General features: G+C 45.0%; 1 protein-coding gene and 1 non-coding gene across 2 annotated transcripts in view; one reads left to right on the forward strand and one right to left on the reverse strand.

Moving 5' to 3' along the window:
• USP4 (ubiquitin specific peptidase 4) overlaps positions 1–17,397 on the reverse strand; it is a 55,124-nt gene that overhangs the window by 35,796 nt on the left and 1,931 nt on the right. The window contains exons 2-6 of the mRNA NM_001243188.1: positions 16,160–16,287; positions 9,265–9,395; positions 7,643–7,769; positions 6,191–6,336; positions 6,002–6,063 (exon numbers count right to left, since the gene is read on the reverse strand). Coding sequence (NP_001230117.1) covers positions 6,002–6,063; positions 6,191–6,336; positions 7,643–7,769; positions 9,265–9,395; positions 16,160–16,287 — 594 coding nt within the window. The remainder of the gene's footprint in view (positions 1–6,001; positions 6,064–6,190; positions 6,337–7,642; positions 7,770–9,264; positions 9,396–16,159; positions 16,288–17,397) is intronic.
• On the forward strand, positions 9,699–9,805 carry LOC146397313 (U6 spliceosomal RNA). The gene has a single exon (XR_014825427.1). It is a non-coding gene; the product is annotated as a U6 spliceosomal RNA (small nuclear RNA).

Below are 17,397 nucleotides of genomic sequence, written 5' to 3' on the forward strand. Positions count from 1 at the left end.
ATTGTGGCTTAGCAGGTTAAGAACTCAACGGAGTGTTCATGAGGATGCAGGTTTGATCCCCGGCCTCACTCAGTGGGTTAAGGATCCAGTACTGCCATAAGCTGAGGCTTAGGTCACAGATGTGTATCAGATCTGGTTTGCTGTTGCTATGGTGCAGGTCTACAGCTGTAGCTCCAATTCGACCCATAACCCAGGAACTTCCATATGCCACAGGTTTGGCCAGAGAAAAAAAGGTAGAAATTCTATTTTTTTATTTCTGGTAGTTACTCCATCAATTTATTAGAATCTATAACTACTTTTATTTTTCCCCATCAATTACTTCAATTTACAACTATCTTACATTTCTGCACAAGAGAAGTAGCTCAGGACATTCTCATCTCTCTCTTTACTGCCTCCTGTCTTCTTCCCTATCTTCCAGGTCAGGATTACCCAGAATTTATTTCTGAATTGTTATTGAGACAGGCTGTTCTCTTAAACCTTTCTTATTATTATTAAACTTTTTTTGAAGTATTACACAAAGAAAGACATAAATCACAAGAGTACAAATATCAGATATTCTTGGAGTTCCTGTTGTGGCTCAACAGAAACGAACCTGACTAGTATCCATGAGGATGAGGGTTCAATCCCTGGCCTTGCACAGCGTGTTAAGGATCCAGTGTTGCCACAAGCTGCAGCATGGTTTGCAGATGCAGCTCGGATCTTGTGTAGCTATGGCTGTGGTGAAGGCCAGCAGGTGCAGCTCCAATTCTGACCCCTAGTCTGGAAACTTCCATATATCACAGTGTGACCCTAAAAAGCAAAAAAAAAAAAAAAAAAAAAAAAAAAAAAATCAAGATATTCTCACCAAGTGAACACAGCTATATAACCAGTACCCAGACCAAGAAACAGGAGAACATGGAGTTCCCGTCGTGGCGCAGTGGTTAACGAATCCGACTAGGAACCATGAGGTTGCGGGTTCGGTTTCTACCCTTGCTCAGTGGGTGAACGATCCGGCGTTGCCATGAGCTGTGGTGTAGGTTGCAGACGCGGCTCGGATCCCGAGTTGCTGTGGCTCTGGCGTAGGCCGGTGGCTACAGCTCCGATTGGACCCCTAGCCTGGGAACCTCCATATGCCGCGGGAGCGGCCCAAGAAATAGCAACAACAACAAAAGACAAAAAAAGGCAAAAAAAGGCAAAAAAAAAAAAAAAAAAAAAAAAAAAACAGGAGAACAGGAGCCTCCAGGTGACCTTCTCAAGCTCCCTTCAGTCACGATTCTTCCCAAAACTAACCACTATCATGATCTTGAGACCCATACACTAGGTTTGCCTGTTCTTAAGCTTTACAGGGAATGATATAGCATGCCATGTTTTCTTTCTTTCTTTTTTTTTTACTTTTTAAGGCCACATGGAGGTTCCCAGGCTAGGGGTCTAATCAGAGCCACAGCTGCCAGCCTATGCCACAGCCACAGCAACACCAGATCCGAGCCAGTCTGTGACCTACACCACAGCTCATGGCAACGCCAGATCCTTAACCCACAGAGCAAGGCCAGGGACTGAACCCGAAACCTCATGGTTCCTAGTCAGATTCTTTTCCGCCTCACCACCATGGGAACTGCAGCATTCCAATGTTTTTTGTCTGTCTTCTCTCACTCAACATCATTTATGAAAATCAATGGTTGTTATGGCTGGACAGAATTCTACCATGTGCATACAAAATTTATCTATCCACTCTATTTTTGGTGGACATTTGGGTTAGCACCATTTTTTGGCTACAACAAGTTGTGCTGTCAGGAACACCTTTGAATATATATTTCAGTGAACATGAGATGAGATATATTTCTTTTTCTTTGTGTTTTTTTTTTTTGTTTTTGTTTTTGTTTTTGGGCTGCACCTGGGGCATGTGGAAATTCCCAGGCTAGGGGTCAAATCGGAACTATAGCTGCTGGCCACAGCCACAGCCACAGCAACAGAGGATCTGAGCCACGTCTGCTACCTATACCACAGCTCATGGCAACGCCGGATCCTTAACCCACTGAGCAAGGCCACGGATCGAACCCGAAACCTCATGGATACTAGTCGGATTCATTTCCACTGCGCCACAACAGGAACTCCCATAAGATGTATTTCTGCTGGTTGTATGCCTAGGAGTGGATCACTGAGTTGTAGAATATGCACATAATTATTCATTTAGTACTTGTTGCTAAGTCTTCTAAAATCAACCATACCAATTTATATGCTCTATCAGCAGGGTCCAACAATTCAAGTTAGTTTACATCTCAACAACATGTGATACTATCTATCGTTTTCATTTACCCAATCCAAGGGATGTACCAGAAGCACTGCATTACAGGTTTAATTCACCATGTCTGGACAACAGCTGAGGTTGAGAACCTCTCCATACACTCACTAGCCATCGGACTATACTCTTCCATAAAGTGACAGGTAAAGGTTTGCTTCCTTGTTCCTGTTTCATGTACCAATTTCCTCTTTTTCCTGATACTCACTATGCCTATTCCACCTTCTTAAGCAGCTGGGAACATGAATTCTGCTTCAGATCCCACAGCCTGTCAATTTGCCTTTTATTCCAACTATAATTGTTAGCTTCCGGTTATGGGCCCCTGAGAGACATTCACCAGGTGAACTCACACTACTCCTCACTAGCCGTACGTGAGAAGTAGTGTGAGATCACCTGGTGAGCTCCCCACCTCATGGAACAGCAAAGCTAGAATCCAGAGACTCACGAGGCTCACAGGGCCTACCACCTCATCACCTCTTGGCCTCATCCCCTCAGCCCTCCTTGCACTAGCCACAACAAACTCCTGCTGCTCTTCAACTAGGTCTGCTCTGCCTAGGACTTCTCCAGCTGCTATCACCTCTGACTTATGAAGCTGTTCTCCTCAGGAACCACCACACTCACTGCGGACTCCACACCCCCTTCATAACCATGTTCAAATGGACCTCATTGGGGCCTATCACCCTATTTAAATATACCCAAAGCCTTAGCATTTGCTAATTTTCTTTCCGGATGTTTTCCCCACAGTACTTGGAAACAATCATATATTTGCGTCTTTTGAATTTATGTATCTTCTGCTCCTTGAGAATAGACTTTATTTAGTTTATTGCTGTATCCTCCGCACTCTGAGAACAGTAGCGACACTACTGGTGGAGTGGGGAGGAGAATGTCTTAGAAATTCTGCTCTGAACTCATTCACCATTGGACACCCTCTATCAGGAAACTCTAATCTTCATGGAATTTCACTGAGGCACTGCTCTTTTCCAAAAGCTGTTTCTCTTCACTGGAATCTCTTAGGGCTGAGTGTGGAAGGGATGGGAAGAAGCAGTAGTAGGAAGAGAAAATGGCACAACTAAAAACAGTCTCCCATGCTTGAGAATTTCTAGCTTCTGAGCCAAGGGCTGTTCTAACTGCTTGGTCCAGAGATTGGGAACATCAGAGAAGGCAATCTTATTTACAGAAACCCACTTCCCTAGCCTCCATTAGCTAATGAAATTTTTTTCAGGGACATTACCATCATGAAAAATAAAGTAAAAAATAGGAGTTCCTGTCGTGGCGCAGTGGTTAACGAATCCGACTAGGAACCATGAGGTTGCGGGTTCGGTCCCTGCCCTTGCTCAGTGGGTGAACGATCCGGCGTTGCCGTGAGCTGTGGTGTGGGTTGCAGACGAGGCTCGGATCCCGAGTTGCTGTGGCTCTGGCGTAGGCCGGGGGCTACAGCTCCGATTCGACCGCTAGCCTGGGAACCTCCATGTGCCACAGGAGTGGCCCAAGAAATGGCAAAAAGACCAAAAATAAATAAATAAATAAATAAATAAAATAAATAAAAAATCTCTCTTGGCCAGTACACCCAGGCTCTTTTGCTCCAAGTTGTCAAACCTACCTCACAGACTAGAATCTAAGCACTTTCTGTCTCCCCAGGGAGGTTAACACAGTTATTATGTTATTTTCTCTCAGTTCTGTGGCATTTCCAGTTCCAAGAAAGTAGTTACAGGCTAGGGCTAGTGTATTTGTTTCCTGTGGCTACTATCACAAATAACCACAATCTCAGTGGCTGAAACAACACAAATTTATTATCTTACCGTTTTGGAGGTCAGAAGTCCAAAATGATTCTCACTGAGCTAAATCAGGTGTAGGCATAGCTGTATTCTTTGGTAAAGGCTGTATGGAATTCTAGAGCTGCCTGCTTTCTGGCTTCATAGCCCATCAAGTATTTCTCACATTTCATCACTCTGACTCTACTTCTGTCCCCACATCTGACTCTCCTGCCGCCCTCTTTCAATTATAAGGATGCTTGTGATTACACTGGGCCTACCAAATAATCCAGGATAATCACCCCAACCTAAGATCCTTACAAAGGATCATCTACAAAGTTCCTTGTGCCATATAACCTAACATATCCCTAGGTCCTAGGGCTTATTATTCTGCCTAACATAGCTATTTTGTTGTCATATCTGGAATTGGTGACCAGAGTTTTGTAAACTGAAGTTGATGGCTAGCCTTCAGGGTGTCTGTAAAACTCTTGAGATTGTTGGCAAAATGTTGCACCTTCCTGCTGGTTTCTCAAGGGAGAGCTCATAGCTTTCATGATTTTCAAAGAGTCAGGAGCCCATTACTACAAAACAATCAATGTCCAAGGCCTGACTAAAGGAAGAGATTAAAGACCAGCGCTCGCCCCATAACTCTGGAATATAGACACAATTTCCCCATCGTACACCATAAGAAAAACCCATCATGGAGTTCCAGCCGTGGTGCAATGGGATCAGTGGCATCTCTGCAGTGCCAGGACACAGGTTTGATCCCCAGCCTGGCACAGTGGGTTATGGTATTGCCATAGCTGTGGCGTAGGTCACAGCTATAGCTTGGATCTGATCCCTGACCTGGGACTCTATATGCCACAGCAGCCAGAAAAAAAGAAAGAAAGAAAAAAAGGAAGGCTTATCGCTTCTTTCTGTCCCCTTCTCAGAACATGCCTAACTCCATACCATGCATGAATACCTCCTGAGACATACGTGCCTGGAGTCCCAGTTTCGTAGCAGAGTAATTTCCCAGCAAAACAAAAGGACAATAATGAGGAAAAGAGTAAAGAGTGGCATGGGGGAGTTCCCGTCGTAGCGCAGTGGTTAACGAATCCGACTAGGAACCATGAGGTTGTGGGTTCCATCCCTGCCCTTGCTCAGTGGGTTCACGATCCGGCGTTGCCGTGAGCTGTGGTGTAGGTTGCAGACATGGCTCGGATCCCACGTTGCTGTGGCTCCAGCGTAGGCTGGCAGCTACAGCTCCAATTGGACCCCTAGCCTGGGAACCTCCATATGCCACAGGAGCGGCCCAAAGGAATAGCAAAAAAAAAAAAAAAAAGAGTGGCATGGAATCAAACTATCACCTTGTTTTTGTTTTTGTCTTTTTGGGGCCACACCTGTAGCATATGGAAGATCCCAGGATAGGGGTCAAATCAGAGCTACAGCTGCCGGCCTACACCACAGCTACAATGCCAGATCTGAACCGCATCTGTGACCTACACAGCAGCACATGGCTACGCCAGATCCTTATCCCACTGAGCGAGGCCAGGGATCGAATCCGTGTCTTCATGGATGCTAGTCAGGTTCATTACCACAGAGCCATGACGGGAACTCCCTATTAACTTTAAGCGATATAAGACCTCACACCCAAGCCCCTTTTTTTCCCCGGCAGTGCCTCCAACCACAGATATAGAAAATAAATACCCCTTGACAGAAAAAAAGCTACCTCTTGGCAGAGCGGCATCCCCAGATCCTGACCCCTTCTCCTCCTCCTCTCATTATCACTGCCTTGTTCACACACCTGACAGTTTTTCCTGAGATGGTGACCCAGCATGCTGCTTACCAAGGGCTAGGATTATAGACTCTGGATACAAAATCAAATATGTTTTGCATCCGATTTAGAATATTTTTTCTTAGCAGAAGTTACTGCCATAGGAGACAGTGCCTCTCTTACACCCGTGTGCTCAGCCACAAGAAAAAATTCACTTACTTTGACTGCAGGGTCTGCCTTGGCCATGTGCCATCTTCATTTTGGGGCTCAATTACTAGCACCTGGATGAAAGCGGAAACCGTATGAGGAATATGCAAACCATCTCACATCTGACATGCTCAGAATCAAAAGACAACTATCTACAAACAGCCCAGCAGAGCTGTGGGGGCATGGCCTGGACCCTCCTACCTGACCCTGGTACAGCCCAGCATCCTGCACAGTGTTGTCTAGCTTGCTCAACTGCTCATAGGTGTTGCTCATGTATCTGTTCCACAGCCGTGTCTCACGCTCTGCAGGGATATTGAACAGCTTCCGCATTTCCTTCTCGATGGTTGCTGAGGACAGGGAGAAATGTCACTCAGGGCCTTCTCCAGATGCAAGGCTACAATAGCCATGGCAAGCTAACGCTCATCATCCATCCTTTCCAGATGGTCACAGGATGCTTTGAATCAAAAGTTCCCCCTTGGTGACTCCTAAAGCCAAGCATCTTCCATGAGTGTCCACTTGCACTCATACACCCATAAACTGTCCCTATACTTCTCATTCTCTGATGATATGGATCCCCATTATAGAAGAGAAACAACATAGAAAAGTCAGAAAACTTATTTTGGTAGTTAAGACAGATCTGGTTTCCAATACTAGCTAGCTCTACAACTGAGATTTCTGAATAAGTGGCTCTAATTTTTTTTTTTTCTCTTTTAGGACCACACTCGAGGCATGTAGAAACTCCCAGGCTAGGGGTCCAATTAGAGCTTCAGCTGCCAGCCACAGCCACAGCCACACCAGATCCAAGCTGCATCTGTGACCTACACCACAGCTCACGGCAATGCTGGATCCTTTCACCTACTGAGCGAGGCGAGGGATTGAACCCACATCCTCATGGTTCCTCGTCAGTTCGTTAACCAAAGAGCCACGAAGGGAACTCCCAAGTGACTCTAATTAAATTTAACCTCTCTGAATCTGGATTTTTTTCACCCTTATTACCATATGTTAAATGGGCAGAAACTATGTCCGTGTCTTATCCTACTTTTTTTTTTTGGCTGTGCCCATAGCACACAGAAGTTCCCGAGCCAGGGATCAAACCCAAGCCACAGCACTGACAACAAGTACTTAACCACTAGGCCACCAGGGAACTCCATGCCCAGTGTTTCATTTTTTATTTTTATTTTTTTTTTGTCTTTTAGCCATTTCTTGGGCTGCTCTTGTGGCATATGGAGGTTCCCAGGCTAGGGGTCTAATGGGAGCTGTAGCCGCCAGCCTACGCCAGAACCACAGCAACGCGGGATTGAGCCGTGTCTGCGACCTACACCACAGCTCACAGCAATGCCAGATCCTTAACCCACTGAGCAAGGCCGGGGATTGAACCCGCAACCTCATGGTTCCTAGTCGGATCCGTTAACCACTGCGCCACAACGGGAGCTCCATGCCCAGTGTTTTATGAAACATGATTCCAAGGCTTGGCTGTCCACATGAATGCCCTGGGGAGCAGACTCCTAGATCAGGACTGGTAACAATAACCCGAGATTATCTGAGTAATACTATCTCTGAATAGCTCTGAAGAGGAGGCTCTGGCTTCCCTCCCATTAGCCATAATGCCCTGCACTCTCACAGCATACCTGGAAACCCAGCCCAGCTACTCACCGATGGTGTCTGCCTTGCTGAAATGGCAACTCAGCACATTGGTGGGATCACTATTCTCACAAAGCTTCAATTCCAGCAAATACACCTCTACCTTGCAGTGCTTGACAAACAGGCCATGCTCTACAACCTGTGAACAAGAAAGACAGGTGAAACAGCAATGTTTCCACACTGGGGCAGTCTTGGAAGCAAAACACTTCATCAGGGGCAAAAAAGCAGAATCCACATGAAATCAGTTTCCTTAAGTAATAAGGAGATAAGAAGTACAGAATGTGGCTCAGTGGCTAACGAATCTAAGAAGAATGAGGTTGCAGGTTTGATCCCTGGACTTGCTCAGTGGGTTAAGGATGTGGCATTGCCGTGAGCTGTGGTGTGGGTTGCAGACGCAGCTCGGATCCCACGTTGCTGTGGCTCTGGCGTAGGCCGGCGGCTACAGCTCCGATTAGACCCTAACCTGGGAACCTCCATGTGCCGAGGGAGCAGCCTAGAAAAGGCAAAAAGACCAAAAAAAAAAAAAAAAAAGAAGTACAGAATTTTAGAAGTTCCTGCCGTGGTGCAGTGGGTTAAGAATCTGACTGCAGGAGTTCCCGTCGTGGCGCAGTGGTTAACGAATCCAACTAGGAACCATGAGGTTGCGGGTTCGGTCCCTGCCCTTGCTCAGTGGGTTCACGATCCGGCGTTGCCGTGAGCTGTGGTGTAGGTTGCAGACGTGGCTCGCATCCCACGTTGCTGTGGCTCTGGCGTAGGCCGGCGGCTACAGCTCCGATTGGACCCCTAGCCTGGAAACCTCCATATGCCGCGGGAGCGGCCCAAGAAATAGCAACAACAACAACAAAAGACAAAAAAAGACAAAAAAAAAAAAAAAAAAAAAAGAATCTGACTGCAGCAGCTCGGGTTGCTGCAGAGGGGTGGGTTCAACCCCTGGCCCAGCACAGTGGGTTAAATGATCCAGTGTTGCTGCAGTTGCAGTGTAGTTCACATATGCACAGCTCAGATTCAAGCCTTGGCCCAGGAACTTACATATGCCATGGCTGCAGCCATTTAAAAAAAAGTACAGATTTTTAAAGCCTCTGACATCATCTGAGGAATTTAAAAATCTAATTTGCATTAGGACTAATCAAGAGCCTCTTGATGGGAGTTCCCATCATTGCTCAGGGATTAACGAATCCAACTAGCCTCCATGAGGACTCGGGTTCGATCCCTGGCCTGCTCAGTGGGTTAAAGATTTGACATTGCCATGAGCTGTGGTGTAAGTCACAGATATGGGTCAGATCCCGCGTTGCTGTGGCTCTGGCATAGGCCAGCAGCTACAGCTCCAAGTGGTCCCCTAGCTTGGGAATTTCTATATGCCATGAGTGCAGCCCTAAAAAGCAAAACAAAACAAAACAAAAAAAAAAAGTTAAGATAAACAAGCAATACATTACTGTATATCCAGTATAGTCTATGTGAACTTCTCCCATAGAACCCTCCACTGGACATATCCCAAGCCACTGGGCAGCTGTGATGTTTGAAGGCCTCCATTCAACCTCTAGGTATGTCCAGTAACCCAGGAAACCAACACTAATCACTGTTGCCCAAGGAGCATTCAGACACTGACCAGCAGGTGTGACAATTGATGCACTCACTTTTCTGACAATGGGCTGCTGACCTTCTACACAGCCATACCAGTTTAGTAACTTATTCCAGGCCTCAGTGGGGACCAATACATAGTCCAATTCATCAATTAAATGTTCTTTCAAGGTCTGACTCTCAGGATCTGAAAAAGGAAAACAGCACATAGTTCACTGCTCTTCTCCCCAGAAATGTTTTTTTTACATGATTCTTACGTACTTTTCAGAAGCAAGACAAGTATTTATAGGAAAAAATATAAAATTCCAAAATTCTGTCACTTATCATAACACAGAGCAAACCTTTATATTTAGTCAGGCTTTCTAGACATTATGAGGAACTTGTATTTCTTTCATAATTAGAGGGAGAAGGAAAAAGAAAAGAGAAAAGCCCTAATTTACATTTTACATTCCACATTTAGATAAAATTGTTGATTACCAATATTTAACAGGCACTCGCTTCAGCAGCACATATACTAAAACTGGAACAATATAGAGAAGATTAGCATGGCTCCTGTATAAGGATGACACACAAACTCATGAAGCATTCCATATTTTTTGGTGAAAGATAATATAAGAAAGAGAATGTGTGTACATGTATAACTAGGTTGCTCTGCTGTGCAGCAGTAGTTGGCACAACATTGTAAATCAACTATACTTTAATATAAAAAAATATATTTAACAGAATATTCTAATTACTGAAACTGCATTAAGGTCAGATATAATCCTCCCTGAAAGATTTACTAAGAAAGCAGGAGTTCCCGTCGTGGTGCAGCGGAAACGAATCTGACTAGGATCCATGAGGTTGTGGGTTTGATCCCTGGTCTAGCTCAGTGGGTAAGGATCCAGCGTTGCTGTGAACTGTGATGTAGGCCACAGAAGCAGCTCGGATCTGGCGTGGCTGTGGCTGTGGCTGTGGCGCAGGCCAGCAGCAACAGCTCCAATTAGACCCCTAGCCTGGGAACCTCCATATGCTGCAGGTGCGGCCCTAAAAGGGACAAAAGACAAAAAAAAATAAAGATTTATTAAGAAAGCAAACAGGTCTCCGAAGTTAAATTTATTTTACCAAGAGTCCTTTAGCATTCTTAGTTTTCAACATTCCTAGTCAAAATCCACCTGAATACCCTCCTGTGGAGGGAGAACATCTTTAACATGCTCAACATCCATTTCTACCTACCACAAAAGCAACATGACTGGACGTCAGAAAAGAACATCTATGGTCTAAAACACATTTTCTCAATGGAGGACCAAAGGATTGGATCAAGGGAAGAATGATCACCTGCCACCAAGGAAATCTCCTTGCTAAGCCTGTGCCCCTCAATATCCACTCCTGCACTAGTGGAAGCCACTATTCTGCTCCAGACAAGTGAAGCCACAAAGGTGGGAAAGCAAAAAATACCCACAATGGTGCAACTCATTTGTAACTCAAGGCAGACAATGTTAAAAACAAAAACCAAAAGCAGCATTCACAAAGTGAGCAGGGCTTCCCATCACCCCTCCCACCAGTTTACACTCCACCCCATTAGGTCTTCCGGCCTTCCTCAGGGTGAATTTCAGATCTGATCCGCCTCTGCCTTTTTCATTTCCAAGGAAAAAGGAAAGGAAATTTTTTTTTTACTCCATTAACATTTATAATTTATTTTTTTGTTGTTGTTTGCTCGTTTTTTGCTTTTCTTATTTTTTTCCATTATAGCTGGTTTACAGTGTTCCGTCAATTTTCTACTATACAGCATATTGACCCAGTTACACAAACATACCTACATTCTTTTTTCTCACATTATCATGCTCCATCATAAGTGACCAGACATAGTTCCCAGTGCTACACAGCAGGATCTCACTGCTAATAGAAAGGAATTATTGGAGTTCCTGTCATGCTCAGTGGTTAACGAATCCGACTAAAAACCATGAGGTTGCGAGTTCGATCCCTGGCCTCTCTCCGTGGGTTAAGGATCTGGCGTTGCCATGAGCTGTGGTGTAGTTTGCAGACGTGGCTTGGATCCCAAGTTGCTGTGGCTGTGGCACAGGCCAGCGGCTGCAGCTCTGATTCCACCCCTAGCCTGGGAACCTCCATATGCCGCGGGAGAGTGGCCCAAGAAATGGCAAAAAGACAAAAAAAAAAAAAGAAAGAAAGGAATTATTCAACAGCCTTGGAGAAGAGGAATACCAAGGTGAGAAGGATGAATGGATAAAAAAATGTGGTATATACACTCAGTGGGTTATTATTCAGCCTTTAAAAACAAGGAAATTTGGGAATTCCTGTTGTAGCTCAGTGTTAATGAACCCAACTAACATCCATGAGAACTCGGGTTCAATCCCTGGCCTCACACTTAGGGTGTTGCCTGAGCTGTGGTGTAGGTGGCAGACATGGCTCGAATCTGGTATTGCTGTAGCTGTGGGGGGTAGGCCAAAAGCTTCGAGGTAGGCCAGCAGCTGCATCTCCAATTTGACCCCTAGCCTGGGAATTCCATTTGCTGCAGGTGCAGTCCTTATAAAAAAAAAAAGAAAGAAAGAAAAGAAAAGAAATTCTGACATGCCATAACATGGATGAACCTTAAAGAAACTGTGCTAAATGAAACAAGCCAGTCACAGAAAGACAAATACTGTATGATTCCACTTAGATTACTCAGAGATGGAAGGTAGAATAGTGATTGCTAAGGACTGTGGGGGAAAGGAGATTGGGAGTTACTTTTTAATGGATATGGAGTTTCGGCTTTGCAAAATAAAAAAGTTCTGCGGATTGGTTGTGCAACAATGTGAATATACTTTATACTACTAAGCATTTAAAAATATTTAAGATGATAGGAGAATTCCTGTTGTGGCTCAGCAGGTTAAGAATCTGACCAGGATCTATGAGGATGTAGGTTCGATCTCTGGCCTCACTCAGTGGGTTAAGGACCTGGTGTTACCGTGAGTTGAGGTGCAGGTGACAGATGCAATTTTGTTTTTTTGTTTTTTTAATTTCTGTTCTTGCTTTTATTTATTTATTTATTTTATTTTATTTTTGTCTTTTTGCCATTTCTTAGGTCGATCTCTCGGCATATGAACGCTCCCAGGCTAAGGGTCCAATCAGAGCTGTAGCCGCCGGCCTACACCAGAGCCACAGCAACACAGGATCCGAGCCACATCTGCGACCTACGCCACAGCTCACGGCAACGCCAGATCCTTAACCCACAGAGCAAGGCCAGGGATCGAACCCGCAACCTCATGGTTCCTAATCGGACTTGTTAACCACTGCACCACGATGGGAATTCCACAGATGCAGTTTAGATCCAGCATTGTTGTGGCTGTTGTGTGGTCTGGCAGCTGCAGGTCCTATTCAACACCTAGCCCAGGAACTCTCATATGCCGCAGATACAGACCTTAAAATGTATATTTATACATATATTTAAGATGATAAATTTTGCGTGTATTTTGCCATAAATTGAAAAAAAAAAAAAAGGGTGGTTTCTCCTCATTAATGAGCCAACCACTTTCCAATAACAGCTCTGGCATGATTATTAACACTGACAAACCACATCTTTTCTATTCAGCAACAGAAAGGTGGTCCAGGGGTAGTATTTATTGGTCTATTTGAAACAAGAGCTTCAGAAAAAAACTGATACCTGAACTCCAAACTTTGCTCTGATTTGAAAATTAAAACTCATAAAGATTATTCATTTCTCTTATTTGAAAACATACACCTTCCTCATTTTTAACACTAAGTACTATGCTGATCTGGCCACCCATACTGTGCCACACTGCAGCCAGAAACTTTTTTTTTTTTTTTTTTGTCTTTTTGCTATTTCTTGGGCCGCTCCTGTGGCATATGGAGGTTCCCAGGCTAGGGGTCTAATTGGAGCTGTAGCCCCCGGCCTACGCCAGAGCCACAGCAATGCGGGATCCGAGCTGCGTCTGCAACCTACACCACAGCTCACGGCAACGCCGGATCCTTAACCCACTGAGCAAGGGCAGGGACCGAACCCGCAACCTCATGGTTCCTAGTCGGATTCGTTAACCACTGTGCCACGACGGGAACTCCAGACAGAAACTTTTAAATGTGGGAAAGGAACCAATAGCTTTCGGCATCATCAACCCCAAATAATGAGTTCTACAGGGCTTTCTCTTCTAAGGCTCAGAGGCAGTTTTCTCAAACATGTCATTCTTTTTTTTTTTTTTTGGTCTTTTCTATGGCCACACCCATGGCATGTGGAGGTTCCCATGCTAGGGGTCTAATCTGTAGTTGCCGGCCTACGACACAGCAACGCAGGATCCGAGCCATGTCTGTGACCTACACCACAGCTCATGGCAACGCCAAATCCTTAACGCACTGAGAGAGGCCAGGGATCGAACCCGCAATCCTAGTCGGATTCGTTAACCACTGCGCCATGACGGGAACTCCTCAAACATGTCATTCTTATGATACTATAGCACAAACACAAACACTATAGCACTAACTGCAATTTTCAATGCAGTTCACTATTTTTACTTAAAAGTGCATTGGTCTTGGAGTTCCTGTTGTGGCACAGTGGCAACGAATCTGACTAGTAACCATGAGGTTGCAAGTTCAATCCCTGGCCTCGCTCAGTGGGCTAATGGCCTGGTGTTGCTGTGAGCTGTGATGTAGGTCACAGACATTGCTTGAATCCTGCATTGCTTTAGCTGTGGCATAGGCCAGCAGCTATAACTCCCATTCGACCCCTAGCCTGGGAAGAACCTCCATATGCCACGAGTGCAGCCCTAAAAAGCAAAAAAAAAAACAAACCAAAAAAAAAACCACCAGTCTAAGGGCATCATGCTAAAAATCACACAGGGTTTTGAAGAGGATTTAGCATATGCAAATTTCTTCAACAGAGAGGCAAATAAAGGGGGTAAATGAGAGCACAGCTTGGTCTAAACACAGGGATTCCATCAGCTACACAGCGAGGGAATAGGCGGAAATGACAGAAAGCTGCTCAGCAGGGATATGTTCTACTCCCTCCTTCCTACATGTTCAAGTGCCCCTTCCAGGCCATTCCCCTGACCCTAGGGGAAAGGTAGCTAGAATGGGACTGACAGAAGACTGAGAGCCCAAGAACTAAGAGGGTGGCCCTCAATGGCCAGAGATAGGCCATTCCTGCACTATCAACGTTCCAGGGTCTGAAGAGAATGTACTTCTCACTCCCCAGGCACACAAGAAACGTTTCCGACCTAAGCCAAGTGACATCAAACTGGAAGACCATAAAAGGAATGCTTGCCCTTAGCTGAAACTCATGAAAAATAACTTCAAAGGGTCCCTCCAACTCTAGGACTCTCATCACCACTATTATTAAAAGCCTTAAGAATACTCCTTTTCAAAAAATAAGGGCGGAGGAGGAAGACAAAATACAAACGTAATGCAATGACCTTTTGGGGCAACTTCATGGTATACTGCCACCATCTGACCCACATTAGGGAAAAAAACCTATGACATTATGTCCTTTAGACTGCCCCTAACACAAAGTATACACTGAAGCACTGCTCATGCTCATTTTTTAAAATACCCTGGTTAAGAGTTCCCATTGAGGCTCAGTGGGTTACGAATCCAACTAGTATCCATGAGGATGAGAGTTAAAGATCTGGCATTGCCGTGAGCTATGGTATAGGTTGCAGATGCAGCTCGGATCCTGAGGCAACTCCGATTCAACTGAGAAATTTTATATGCCTGGGAAACTCCATATGCCAGAGGTATGGCCCTAAAAAGCAAAAAATGCCCTGACTGTGGACCAAGGCAACAGATCACCTTTGTACTCCTCTTACAAGAAAGTCTAAGAGTTCCCGTCATGGCTCAGTGGAAATGAATCTGACTAGCATCCATGAGGACACAGGTTCGATCCCTGGCTTCACTCAGTGGGTTAAGGTTCCAGTGTTGCCATGACCTGTGGTGTAGGTCAAAGACACAGCTAAGATCCTGTGCTGCTGTGGCTGTAGTAGAGGCCAGTGGCTACAGCTCCAATTTGCCCCCTAGCCTGGGAACCTCTATATGCCAAGGGATCGGCCATAAAAAGACAAAAGAAAAAAGTCAAGTCTAAAACCAGGCAGAAAAAAGCCTAGGAAAAGCCAACTGTCATCTCTTTGCATCTATAGGTGAAAGGTAGGTGAAAGCCAAGCTCAAATGTGTCACATATCACTTTTCAGTCACTTCTTCCACTGGAAACTGACTGTGATCATAACTCTACTGACCTTCCATCTCCCCTTACACTTAACTTCCCCTGACAAAAACAGCCATCACAGGAATGCTTGGTGAATGTTGACAGGTACAATTTGTTCCACTGCAAAGGTAACACAGAAAATTCTGGTTCCCAAATTTCAGATTCCAGATGTAATTTCAAAATGATAACCTATTTCTTTCCATTCAATAAACTAAGCTAAAATCTGAAATCAGTAGCAGAATTAATTTGAAAAAGAGAGACAGGCAGAAATTTAAAATACAAGGGGCAGGAGTTCCCATTGTGGCTCAGCAGAAACAAATCTGACTGTTAACCATGATGACTCAGATTCGTTACCTGGCCTCGATCAGTGGGTTAAGGATCCGGTGTTGCCATGAGCTGTGGTGTAGGTTGCAGACACAACTCAGATCTGGCATGGCTGTGGCATAGGCCAGCAGCTACAGCTCTGATTTGACCCCTACCCTGGGAACTTCCATTAGCCATGGGTGCAGCCCTAAAAAAAAAAAAAAAAAAAATGCAAGGAGCATGCCCCAGGCTCTTGGTAACAGCAGTTAATTTAGGCAAAAAGCAGCTTAACTTCCCCCTGAGGGTCTACAAAGATTTTTGGTATAGGCACAAGTCAAGGACACTTGTTTCTATGCCTTTACTGTAAGAAAATCAGGTTCATAATGCCCAGGTTACAGAGAAACATGACCTCAGGCCACTACCCAGGTGGACATTTCAGTTAGAAAAACAACAAAATACCGCACCTGAAAAGAGTCCAGAGTTATCTATGGGGCCAGGAAACAGATTGTGTTCACCCACATTGTACATATCCCAGCTGTCGAAGCCCACATACTTCTTCCACTGCTTGAACCACCGGCTGTCAATAAGATACCTAGAGACAGACAAAAATTTACTGTACCAGAATAGCTGAGGTTGTAAGTTTCTGCAGCTGCTCCCTTAATTTTTTGTTCATGGTCTTTCCACTTGGGGAACAAGTAATTTCCATAAAAAACACACTCTCAGAGTTCCCGTTGTGGCTCAATGTAAACAAACCTGACTAACACCCATGAAGACACAGTTCGGTCCCTGGTCTCACTCAGTGGCTTAAGGATCTTATACTGCTGTGAGCTGGGGTGTAGACTGCACATGTGGCTCAGATCTAGCATTGCTATGGCTGAGACATAGGCCAGCAGCTGTAGCTCCGATTCAACCCTCAGCCTGGGAACTTTCATATGCTGCCAGTGTAGCCCAAAAAAGCAAAAACAAACAAACAAAAACACACACTCTCGGGAGTTCCCTTTGTGGCTTAGCAGGTTATGAACTAATATCCATAAGGACATGGGTTCAATACCCAGCATTGCTCAGTGGGTTAAGGATCAGGCATTGCTGTGAGCTGCAGTGTTGGTCGCAGATGTGACTCAGATCACACACTATTGTGGCTGTGGTATAGGCCGGCAGCTTCACCTCCAATTTGACCCTTAGCCTGGGTATTTCCATATGCCACAGGTGTGGCCCTAAAAAAAAAAAATTAAAGTAATCCTTTCCAGGAAATCCCTGTGGCCTAGGGGTTAAGGATCCAGCGTTGTCAATGCTACAGTTAAGGTCACTGTAGTGGCATACATTCGATCCTTGGCCTGGGAACTTGTTCATGCTGTGATGCAGCCAAAAAACAAAGAAAAAAAAATTCTGCTATGGGGAAAACCTTTTTTGCTAATGACCATCTCAACAATTCCATGATAGTTTGGTTATAATGCTTTGCTTGACAAGAACAGCACTAAACAAATTTTCTTTTTAAAAATGAGATAATGGAGTTTCCGTCATGGCTCAGTGGTTAACGAATCCAACTAGGAACCATGAGGTTGTGGGTTTGATCCCTGGCCTCACTCATCAGGTTAAGCATCCGGCGTTGCTGTGGCTGTGGCGTAGGCCAGCAGCTATAGCTCCGATTAGACCCCTAGCCTGGGAACCTCCACATGCCAAGGGTGCGGCCCTAGAAAAGCCA

This window comes from Sus scrofa, chromosome 13 (assembly GCF_054392235.1).
Source record: "Sus scrofa isolate SSC_HxYL_T2T_F1_AM1 chromosome 13, Sscrofa_HxYL_maternal_Yorkshire_Landrace_v2.0, whole genome shotgun sequence".
NCBI lineage: Eukaryota > Metazoa > Chordata > Mammalia > Artiodactyla > Suidae > Sus > Sus scrofa.